The sequence below is a fragment of the Moschus berezovskii genome, chromosome 24 (genome assembly GCF_049115385.1).
Source record: "Moschus berezovskii isolate FMDL1 chromosome 24, NW_MosBer_1.0, whole genome shotgun sequence".
Classification (NCBI taxonomy): domain Eukaryota; kingdom Metazoa; phylum Chordata; class Mammalia; order Artiodactyla; family Moschidae; genus Moschus; species Moschus berezovskii.
In genome coordinates, this window is record NC_142483.1 from 36,135,459 (window position 1) to 36,147,930 (window position 12,472).

Here is a 12,472-nt window from a genome sequence, read left to right on the forward strand (position 1 = left end):
GTTTGACTTTTTTTTGAGGGATGATATTATCAAAAGTAATTCCTCTCAATATGGTTTTAGTATTAGTATGGTTCATTTGAAAACTGAATAAAAGAAGGAACTGCTATTACCCAGAATACTGAAGACTTTGAAAGAGTTAAAGCATAATTTAAAATAATTTTCTTATACATCTGAACTATTCGATTGTCCTAAAGTATGTCACTGTAAAGCTATCATGTACTAAAAATCCTTGCAACTATAGAATCTATTCTAATTCACACTGCACTTGGCCAAAGGCATTGGAAGACTTAGAAAACAGAGTATGGGTACAAGGCAATCATTTGAATAAATTCTGAAGATCAAAATAGGCAAAGTTAGGGCTAATGTGAATATGAAAGTGGGTAATGTTTGGTTTTACTATTTAAAAAAACAAGGAGATTATTATATCCTTATATCATTTTTGGAGTTAAATATGTATGAAATGGGAACAAATAAAATAGATTTATCTGAATGGTACCCATGGTAGGAGAAAAATTTTAAATGAGCAACTAAACATTGAATATTTTAATTTAAAATGATTGAATATAAATAATTGCATATAATTCAATGTTTAAAAAGTATCCTTATCACAGATTTAGCATACATTTGTTATTATTTCAGGAAAAGTACTTTTTAACACTTCAACATGTATAAAATAAAACTTCATTCTGATTACACACTACACTACTACACTCATGCTCACAGTTGTCATCAATTCTACAATTTACCTTGAAATGTTTACATTTCATTATACTAGTCCTTACAAAGGTATAGTTGAAGGATGTATATTTTCCTACTTTGTAAACATGACCAGTCTCTGTATTGTTCTTCCACTGAGTCTTAGGGTACAAGTTAAACCCAGGTAATTCTCTCAATCACATCCTTGATCAAAGAACATCTTCTTACATTGATTGTGAAAAATTAGAGGAAATGTCCTGTTCTGTAGTGAGAGATTTGAGATTCAAACATGGAATTATGAACCAAGATTATTTAAATTGATATATTTTAAGGATTCATTTTTAAACATTAAAATCTCTTGATGACTAACAAAAAGAAAAATTATTTTAGTTTGTTTATTGGAAAAAAATTAATTAATAGACTGCTTCAGTAACTTGTTTACAACACAACTGTATAATTAGGCACTAAATCAGCAGTGTTGCTGTTACCATCTGAATGGAACATCATTTTGCCAATTAGTAGATGATGCATAATAATGTCAAACACATGATGTTACTCTATTTTGGAGCCAGGGTGCTCGTGTATCAAACACGACTGCGTCCTCTCTCTTAGAAATTTGGATATATGTAAACATAATTTATGTTCATTAAAAATGCAAGACTCTCTCATAATGTGCCTGCATGAGATTTTTTCAGGTGAAATCCAAAAATAAAATTCTTCATGATGAAAAAATGCTTTAATAATTGCCATCCTACATTTCTCTTGGTTGCTTTCAGTCCCTGCCGTGGCGCCAACAAACATCAATGGAGGAGGAGGAAGTCGGTCTGAACTCATCATTACTTGGGAGGTAATTTTCTATCCAAGTCAATTATTTTGAGGGAAAAAGATTTAGCTGGCCAACAAGAACACTGAAAAACAAAGAAGATGTATTTGATCACTACTGAGTATATAAAAATACATGGTATGAGAGACTCCTGATGATGCATAATTTAGAGGAGGTATTGGAAATTTTTTGTAATTTTCCCCCAAGTAAGAGAGTATTTTTCCCCCAAAAGTTGTGTTGACTAACTCAATGCAATTCTTTCCCAAATAAGAAACATAGCCCAATGGCTGCTGATGGTGGGTCAGTAGTATTTTTGTTACTAGTTAATGAACGAGAAATTATTTTATTCATTACCTCTAAAATATTTATGAGTTAGGCTCAGCAGAATGCAGGTAAAAAATAATTCTTTTCCTATCATTGCTCTTTAAATCCTTCCAATTTGTTCTTCCCTGCATGTAGATGATGGAGAAGGCAATGGCAACCCACTCCAGTACTCTTGACTGGAAAATCCCATGGATGGAGGAGCCTGGTAGGCTGCAGTCCATGGGGTTGCTAAGAGTCGGACATGACTGAGCAACTTCACTTTCACTTTTCACTTTCATGCATTGGAGAAGGAAATGGCAACCCACTCCAGTGTTCTTGCCTGGGGAATCCCAGGGAGGGCAGAGCCAGGTGGGCTGCCGCCTATGGGATCACACAGAGTTGGACACGACTGAAGTGACTTAGCAGCAGCAGCATGTAGATGAAAGCTTAGGCAGATGGCATAGCTTTTGTAATCATCATTATTAAGTATTAACAGGTAGGTTGATTTTTGTACTTAAAAATTTTTTCAACCTGTTTTATTATCATAAAATTTGGACTTTCAACCAATTAAAGTTTCTCATTTCCAGATGCTCATGTCTGCCTTAGGCAAGGGATTCTACAGTGTGAAAGAGAATGCATATTCAGTTCTCCCCTTTCCTTCATTCTGCTATTCAATTTCTCCTTTCCCAAGCTAGTTCCTCCAGAGTTATAGTGAATTAGGATTGGGAGAAGAGGTAATGGACAGAAATGGTTCTAACTGATGGTCATTTGTAATTTGACTTTGGTATACTCTAACTGACATTTCAGAGAGCAGTTGTTTGTTTTGCCTTGTTTTTTGTTGGTGGTAGTGGTGGGGAAGGTTCAGGAGGTGCCCCACTGGGGCCTTCTAGTTGTCATCCATTGGCGCAGGCTGTTGGAAGGTCTCCTCAGTTACTGGAGTCCATGGCCAAATTTTCGGTTATAGGTCGTCTTTCTCCTCTAGATACTGTTTGTGGATAGTACCTTTTAATGGTGCTCACAGACAGCTTCCTACATAGGTTTCACATCTTCCCTCAGCAAACATGCATCTTTGTTCCACGTTCTGTGGAGGTGCAATGAGTCCCCACTTGGCCTGTCTTACTCTGCCACAATACAATCTCCAGATCTCTCTCCCCTTTGGAAATTTCTCAGGCATTTGTCAGTTAAAAGAACCCACATCCCCCAAATTTCAGACAAATCCCCCACATTCCATGAGCCTTTTTTTTTCCCCTGAAGCCTTGTCACTTGGTTAAGAAGTAGCCCCTTAACCTCTCTTGAGTGGGGGGTAGGAATACACAGCTTTTTCTACAATTGTCTCAAAAGAAATATCTCCCTACTAGTCTCTCCCTTAAATCAGCACTCCCTTTCTGTGCATTTCTCTTGGGTCATTCCCTTGTGACTCAGCTGGAAAAGAATCCACCTGCAATGCAGGAGACCTGGGTTTGATCCTTGGGTTTGGAAGATCCCCTGGAGAAGGGAATGGCTACTCACTCCAGTATTCTGGCCTGGAGAATTCCATGGACTATACAGTCCATGGAGTTGCAAAGAGTCGGACACAACTGAGCGACTTTCACCTTTCATAGGCTAAGTTGTGCCATGGAGTCCTATATACAAATGTTTTGTACTCTTGGGAATGCATGGCATTTCATGCCTTCATTATCAGCTTTGAGCCTCAGGGATAAAAGAGCCTTGCCATGTCGTTGCCCCGTGTACATGCTTTTGACACAGTGATGATAATTTTCACAGCCATACCATCTACTTCTTTGGACATTTTAATATTACACCTAAGAACATGATGGCCATGGATTTTTTAGTTAAAAATTGTGATGTTTGATACATTAGAGGGGCTCTCATTGAGAGGTGTGGGGTGATTCATACGTCAGGAGATATTTTACAATATCTGAGGACATGTATGGTTGTTTACAACTGAGGGGAGGGGTGTATCTGAGGTGAGAATGCTGATGAACATCCTCCAATGCACAGGATAGTACCCACCCACCCCCATGACGAGAAAATACCTGCCCCCAGATGTCAAGAGTGCTAAGGTTGAGAAATACCACTGTAGAACAGTAGTAATATATTGCATCTGTAAGTGATTTTGCAGTAGTATAAAACATTCTGTATACATGGTTCATTTTATTCCTCAAAAAATTCCATTACAGAAAGAGCAGTATTATTAAGCTCTCTTCATATGAGAGAACATGGAGACACATAGATGTTTTCTAAAAGTTGTGACATACAGAGCCAGGAGCCAAGTGTGGCCTTGGCTAACACAGAGGTAACTCACTTGTCGAGAACTGACAGGATTTGAGATGCTGTGCTGGACATTTCATGTCATTTACTCCATGACAATGCTGGGTGGTCATGATGCCACACCCAGAAAACAGAAATGTGAGATCGATGGACAGAGAAGCATCTGACCACAAGACTTTCATTCCATTCTCTTTTACTTTGTCCTGAATTAGAATTCCAATGGTCCCTAAGCAAAGTCAGGGTTCAGGGAAGGTGGGAGTTCTGTGTTTGCATTGAGTATTAAGTTAAAATAATTCCTGTCTACCAAACAAGTTTCCCACAAAAACACTGACTCTCGAGTGGTCTAAAAGGATTGTTTTTATGGCATGATGAGTAGGTTATGTAGGTTTCAACATTCTTTGACAGTCATATGAGTATTTCATCATTTGCCTGACTTCACCTATTTTTTTTCCTCCATGGTCAGAAAAGACTAAAGGTAGGTAAATTGTGGCTTTTACTCAGTCTATACATGGGAAGAATGGGAAATTCTATGTATACTATTCTTAAATGGAGATGATATAAGTTAACAACAACAAAAAATTTTTCCATGATTCATAGTGTTCTTTTTCTTAAGCTGGGTTCCACAGACCTTCACCTACAGGCCAAATCTGGCCTCCTGCCTGCTTTCCTAAACACATTCACCACCACCAGTCTTATTCTCTTATGTGCTCTATATTGCTGCTTTTTTGTTGCTGCAAGAGACCCTAGGTTCCCCAATATTTGAGAATCTATCACTCTAAAAAAATTTTTTTTCTGACCTAAATTTAATAAAAAATTCAATTAAAATCAATCCCTTTGTGTATTTTTCTTGGGATATCAAATATGCAGACACTAACAGAAACTGTATAAATGGATGCAAATTCCCATTTATCATTCACATTTGGCATCATGTACATGCAGTTACTGAGCTAAATTCTTCTGGTGCCCGAACTTCTTCAAGGAACCAGGTATGTATACTTAGGAGGAGATGAACACATTAGTTTGAGCCACTAGGAATGTAGTAATGTTTTTATATCAATGAACATGTAATTAATGAGTAATCACACTGTTCCAAGCAGTCAGGGTACAAAAATAAATTTTTAAGAAAAAGTCTGAATGCTCAGAACCCAATAGGACAGTCTTAACTCAGTCTGAGAGGAGGTCAGTAAAGGCACCATCATAGCATATCTGAACAACGTTTTGAAAAAGAACTTGGGAGTACAAAGAGACCACTGAAGGCCAAAGTTATTCACTGTGGATGAAGAAGTACCCCTTGAACTTTTAACACTAATCCAGGTCCAATCACTGTTCTAAATTCAGTTTGACTCTATCATTGTGGTTTATAATTACACTGTAGTATAATAGACCTATGTTTTCTTCTATGCCAAAGTTATGTGTATTTTGTGTATATTTCTATTTTGGCTTGTTTTGTTTACACTAACCTAGACATGATGTCTTGGAGAAGGCAATGGCAAGCCACTCCAGTACTCTTGCCTAGAAAATCCCATGGATGGAGGAACCTGGTGGGCTGCAGTCCATGGGGTCACTACGAGTCAGACATGACTGAGTGACTTCACTTTCACACATTGGAGAAGGAGGTGGCAACCCACTCCAGTGTTCTTGCCTGGAGAATCCCAGAGACGGGAGAGCCTGGTGGGCTGCCGTCTATGGGGTCACACAGAGTTGGACACGACTGAAGTGACTTAGCCGCAGCAGACATGATATCTAATCTGAGAGATGCAATAACTGCTAACTCCTTTTCTAAGGTATTTTTACTCATATCTTCATATCTTACCTTCATTTATACTCCAAAGTACTTCCAACTTTGAGATGCTTATGGTAAATCTCTCACATAAAATGTGACTATAAAACACTATACAGTAAAAGATAAACACCTGAACTGGCAGTTGGTACACTTTTTTCTAGAAGGTCAGTAATGCTATTCAGTCTTACAGGATGTATGGTCTTTTTATTACAACTGTTCAACCCTACCATTGTCATTCAAAAGCCGTATATCATTATAAATACACAGGTGTGACTGTGTTTTCAAAACACTCAAAACTAGGCTATAGATCAGGTTTGGTTCAAAGGCCATGCTTGTTGACTCTTGGTCTATACTGAAAATTTATTTCCTACAGACACAGGGTTGAAAAATTATATTTTTAGCCTTTATCAGCTTTAATAGATTTCATCACCAGTGGAATGTCTGAATTTCTGTATTCTGTTGAATACTTTCTTTGTTTAAAGGAGAAAATTATCTTTCTGGCCACTTTAAATAGCTCTGTATATTTCTCCATCATTGGATCAGCCAATATGAAAAGGATGAATGGAAGAACCTAAAGAAGTCTCTTTTCCCTTCTAAACTGAAAATGTTGTGTGCAGATCTTTCTTGAGGGAATGCCATGTGAAACATTAATTGTACTTAACTAAGAAAAGCAGAAGTCCTCCATTTCTCAGATGAACTAAACCTGTGGATTAAATCTAAGATCAGAGAAGCATCCAAAACAAATCAAATGCTCTAGCAAGTGTCTTAAACTCTTACAAATCTCTTCCATACCACTCAAATTTAACTGTTTTAATTCCGATCTATCTGTGAAAAAGAAGTGTTAACACAAGGAAGCATTTTCTTTTCTAAGGTTTCAGGACTGTGTATTTCTTCCACTTTTCGCTGTCAGTATTTGTTAGATTGTTCTACATGGTAAGAAGTAGAGACCAGCTTAGGTCATCTCGACTAATGGGGATTTATTTTAAAGATCAAATTGCCAACATCCTTTGGATCATTAAAAAAGCAAGAGAATTCCAGAAAAACATCTACTTCTGCTTAATTGACTATTAAATCCTTTGCCTGTGTGGATCACAAAAAACTGTGGAAAATTCTTAAAGAGATGTGAATATCATACCACCTTACCTGCCTCCTGAGAAATCTGTATGCAGGTCAAGAAGCAACAGTTAGAACTGGACATGGAACAACAGACTGGTTCCAAATTGGGAAAGGAGTATGTCAAAGCTGTATATTGTCACCCTGCTTATTTAACTTATATAGGCAGAGTACATCATGTGAAATGCCAGACTGGATGAAGCACAAGCTCAAATCAAGATTGCTGGGAGAAATATCAACAACCTCAGATATGCAGATAATACCGCTCTAAAGGCAGAAAGCAAGAGCCTCTCGATGAGCCCTGAATATTCATTGGAGGGAACTGATTCTGAAAGTGAAGCTCCAATACTCTGACCACCTGATGTGAAGAACTGACTTACTGAAAAAGACTCTGATGCTGGGAAAGATCGAAGGCAGGAGGAGAAGGGGATAACAGAGGATGAGATGGTTGGATGGCATCACCAACTCGATGGACATGAGTTTGAGCAAGCCCCGGGAGTTGGTGATGGACAGGGAAGCCTGATGTGCTTCAGTCCATGGGGTCACAAAGAGTTGGACACAACTGAGTGACTGAACTGAACTGATTTTAAAGCTACTTGAGAAATACTAAGGATGGGGAAAAGTCTCAATAGCTAAGCAGACAGATTAAATGAAGAACTGGAACACTGTCCATCACTGTTCTGTCAGCTACTCTGATAATCCAGCACCAGGTCCAACAGTCCCTCCTGCTTGTGCTTCGGTTCTTCCCATTTACTTTACATCCAGTTTTCTACTTGACTAACAGCTGAATTCTGTCTCTTCTCTGTATAATTTACACTTTCAATTTTCTCTTAGCTTCCACTGCCTCAGTGTCCTGCTACTGTACGTTTTCTACTTATGCTCTAAGTTTATTTATTATTGCCCCAAAACATCTATATATCATATTCAAATTCCATAATGGAGAGGAATTAAAGCATTCAGAGATTCTGATGGATAAAGAAGATGTGGCGAGTGTGTGTGTGTGTGTGTGTGTGTGTATAAAATGAAATAATAACCATAGAAGGAACAAAATAATGCCCATTGCAGCAACATGATGCAGCTAGAGATTATCGTACCAAGTGAAGTAGTTCAAAACGGGAAATGCAACTATCATGATATCACTTACACGTGGAATCTAAAATATGGCACAAATAAACCTATCTACAAAACAGAAACAGACTCACAGACATAGAGATCAGACTTGTGGTTGCCAAGAGGTAGCGGCAGGGAGGGAAGGTGATATAAGCATGTAAAACCTGTTTTATCTTTCCATTTGAATTTTTCATTTATTTGAGTATCTTTAATTGGGATCATTTTTCTAATTGGCATTCCCAATAGAAATTTGTTTAAAATAATTTCATTAAGCAGTATACATATTCATCTTACCTCTATAAAAGATATGCCAAAAAATCAATCAATATTATAATAGCTATACAAAATATTTTTGTAAGTACTCAGTGACTGATCACTTCTGCCCAAGTCAATTCCAGAAGAACTACAGAATGGAGAGGACTTTGGATACATCGTCATGCTGCGGCCAGTAGGCTCAACAACCTGGACCAAGGAAAGAGTACCATCTGTAGAGTCATCAAGGTTTATTTACAGAAATGAAAACATCATCCCTCTCTCTCCCTTTGAAGTCAAAGTGGGTGTATATAATAAAGAAGGAGAAGGACCCCAGAGTACTGCATCCATTATATACTCTGGGGAAGATGGTAAGTTGTAGTCAATACTAGATTGGTCCTCCTTGAGACTGTATGTATATTTTGCATTTGTTTTCTATGAACCACTCTGCTTAAGATGGTTGTATGTTTCTCTGTATGGCAGAACCTCAACTGGCCCCAAGGGGAACTTCTGTTCAAAGCTTTTCTGCTTCAGAAATGGAGGTTTCATGGAATGCTATTGCCTGGAATAGAAACACAGGAAGAGTTCTGGGCTATGAGGTAATCCACAGTAATTTCACTTTGCACTCTGAATATGCCAGCTGGCAACAGCTCTGTTCAACAGTCCTATACTACCAACCTAGTCCTTAATATAAATTGTGCTATTCTGTGCTCAGTTGTGGCTGACTCTGTGTGACCCCATGGACTGTAGCCCACCAGGCTCATCTGTCCATGGGATTTCCCAGGCAAGAATACTGGAGTGAGTTGCTATTTATTCCTCCAAGAGATCTTCCTGACCCAGGGGAAGAACTTGTGTCTCCTGCATCTCTTGCATTGCAGGTGGATTCTTTACCACTGAGCCAACCCAGGAAGCCCTTAATATAAGATAGTGCGTGTCTAAAGCTACAGAGGGGAATTAATGAAGAGGATCTTTCCAGGTGATCCTAAGCAAGTAAATTAACAAATGGTAGAATTTTAAAAGTCATCAGGTGATTATCTTATTTAATTATCCAAGCTACAGTCATGTTTGTTTCTTGGGGAGAAGTAAGCATTTAATTTTTAGTGTTGTTAAACAATAGACTAATCTTACCAGGAAACCTAATCTTGAACTGGAACATTACTTGAAAAAGTTAGTCATCTTGGAAAAGGCAGTTATGTGACAAGATAAAGCTTACATTCTCCTAATCTGCCATTATAGTCTATATAGAGTGAAACAAATCATTTCAAACTTACAGTCTTTCATTCTTACAAAGTTAATAGATGGGATTTATAAATAAATTACTCCTCTTTGACTTGCAAATCTAATAATTCAAAAATGAGTAACAAGGTTTACTTTATTTTGGTGTTAGAATGAAAGTAGAATTTTGCCTTTATTCTTTTTTCTCCTTTTATATAAACCCAGTTGTCCAAACAGAAAGTTCTTCTTTCTGTAGGTGCCTCTGCCACTCCAGTCCTAGAAGGCCATACCTCTTAAGTGAACCCTATTTATTTCTCAAAGATCATCTCTACTCTCCCCTGCTCTTTGAACTCGTCTCCGATTATTTTCTGGTTTTATGTGTCTTTAAATTCTGATAGCATTTATTTCCATATGATTTTCCGCAGATGCATCCTCTGCTTTCTTTTCACATATGTGCTCTAACATCTTGATTATAAGTGGTGCAAAGGCATGCCTTATGCTTTATTCTTTCTTGTCTTCTCCAATTTGCTTAAAACAGTGCTAATGTATAGGAAGGGATCAGTATATGCTGAATTAATAATTCATCTGTGATTCAAAGAACTCTGGAAGAAAAGTCAATAGCAAAACATCATAATGTGAGTCATTGAAAGTATGACTCTTATTTTGTTCTGACTTACTACTGTATGCCTGAGGCTTCAGCTCTGATGGCTCAGACAGTAAAGAATCTGCCTGCAAAGCTGAAGACTCAGGTTCAATCCCTGGGTTGGGAAGATCCCCTAGAGAAGAGAATGGCTACCCATTCCAGTATTCTTGCCTGGAGAATCCCATGGACAGAGGAGCCTGGGCTACATTCCATGGGGTTGCAAAGAGTTAGACACAACTGGGCGACTGACACTTTCACTTTTTTGGGGGGGATGTAAAGCTGTTACCCTTTAGATATTTCATGAAATATTTTATTGTGATAATCTAAAAAAAAAGAAAACTAGGTTTTCTCATTTCCATTGTGATTTCATATTTTTTTTTATTTCTTTCAATAAATTTTGGACTTTGATTATTTTGCTGTCATTGTATAACCATTTTAATTGAAAAATATCCTCTCATTTGTGCTCCTGACTTCTTCCCAATCACCACTGTGGTTGGCACTTATTAGGAAACAATAAATTGCTTGTTTTTTGTTTTTAATGAGCAGGTTTTATACTGGACAGATGATTCCAAAGAATCCATGATTGGCAAAATCAGGGTCAGTGGAAACATCACAACCAAAAACATCACAGGCCTGAAAGCTAACACTGTCTACTTTGCTTCTGTGAGAGCTTATAACACTGCTGGGACAGGGCCCTCAAGCCCTCCAGTCAACGTTACCACCAAGAAGTCCCGTAAGTATACATCACACTGTAGGGACCACAATTTACCTACAATAAGTATTTTATTGCTCAATTTCCATTTCATTCATCCCACCTCATCATTTTACTGATTGCTTTAACTGATTAGTGGATTTGGCCTATAAATCTGGATAGTTGTTGAAACTTTCTGATAACAACCAAAATGAACTGTTCTGATCTTTCTGGAATTGCAAAAGAGAAAATATTTTGAGTATATAGATGAAATACAATGTCTCTGATGCCCTCTTCCAACTTGGGATCAAAATCTGACCTCCCATTCTGGGGATGTTAAGTGGTTAATTTAATCATTTAATTTCAATATCCTCATCTGTAAAATGAAGAATAAGTAGTACTGATTTTCTCACTGGGCCTTGTTCGAGATTGGAAGAGATAATTAATATAAAGTGTCCAGCATATACTTTAGTAAATGCTTATTAAATAGGTTTTTTTGTTTGTTTTTGTTTGTCTTAACATTTGAGTCTTGATGTGATTCCTCACTGTCAGATACCTAGATCTTTCCCTCTATGATATTTTATCACTGCAAATTACTGGAAAGCCTCTGAAATCCAAGAATTAACTCTCCTGCTTCTTTTTATCTCCCTTAACAATAAACTAAATATCTTTCACAAAGATAGGACCTACTGAATAAAGGATTAATACTTGACTATTGCTGCATTTGCCCTGTGAATCACTCTGGTGCTGCACAAACATTCCATAATGTGAGTCAAAGTAGTAAACAGCCATGTCTGATCAGATACGGCTTAGTAAGAACTGCAATTTATTCTTTTTATAAGTGAATAATACTTATGTATTTCTTACATATTGTAGATAGACATAAATTATTTGTGTAAACAGGCTTTTTGAAACACTTTTTGGTCTCTAAATTCCAATGAAAAAGAGTAACAAATATAGTTGCTGAATTTGGAGAATGACTAATACATGAATGCACTGCTACTAACAAAAAAGAAAAAATAGAACAAACCTTTAAATACTGTATTCTTTATGTCCTATGTATTGGGAATGAACAGGTGGTTTAAAAAGTTTGAAAATCAAAGTTCTTTTCCATATAGATACATTGGCCATGTCCAAAATGAACTTGGGAATCATTTCAGTTAGTAGGTCTTCGATTACAGGATGTATTATCCACTTGTGTCCATAATACCAGCCAGTGGCTAGAGACTTGTGTTCTAATTCTAGGTACTTCACTGACTCATGACCTGGTACAGGATAAAACATTTCATTTTTCTGCTTTAATTTTCTAAACTGTTAAATGAAAACTTCCTCTGCCCTCACTGTTTTCTCAAATTACCAGTAAGGCACAAATGAGGTTTTGATTATAGGAGCACACTAGAAAATACAAAGTGCTATGAAACTGCTAAGCAGGAAACAAACAGATGAACAAAACCCTCCACTATCAGTCCATTTTAATGGAAGAGTTTGTATGGATCAACAACTCTTAAACCAGTTCTCCTTCAATCCCCTACGTTGATGTAGACTAAGTCATATGTAATTTTCTAGAATGGA

At 37.3% G+C, this 12,472-nt stretch overlaps 1 protein-coding gene across 1 annotated transcript in view; it reads left to right on the plus strand.

Annotated features, from left to right (window-relative positions):
- CNTN6 (contactin 6) overlaps nt 1–12,472 on the plus strand; it is a 195,912-nt gene that overhangs the window by 169,951 nt on the left and 13,489 nt on the right. Inside the window, 4 exon segments of the mRNA XM_055413365.2 lie at nt 1,473–1,543; nt 8,488–8,722; nt 8,835–8,950; nt 10,756–10,942. Coding sequence (XP_055269340.2) covers nt 1,473–1,543; nt 8,488–8,722; nt 8,835–8,950; nt 10,756–10,942 — 609 coding nt within the window.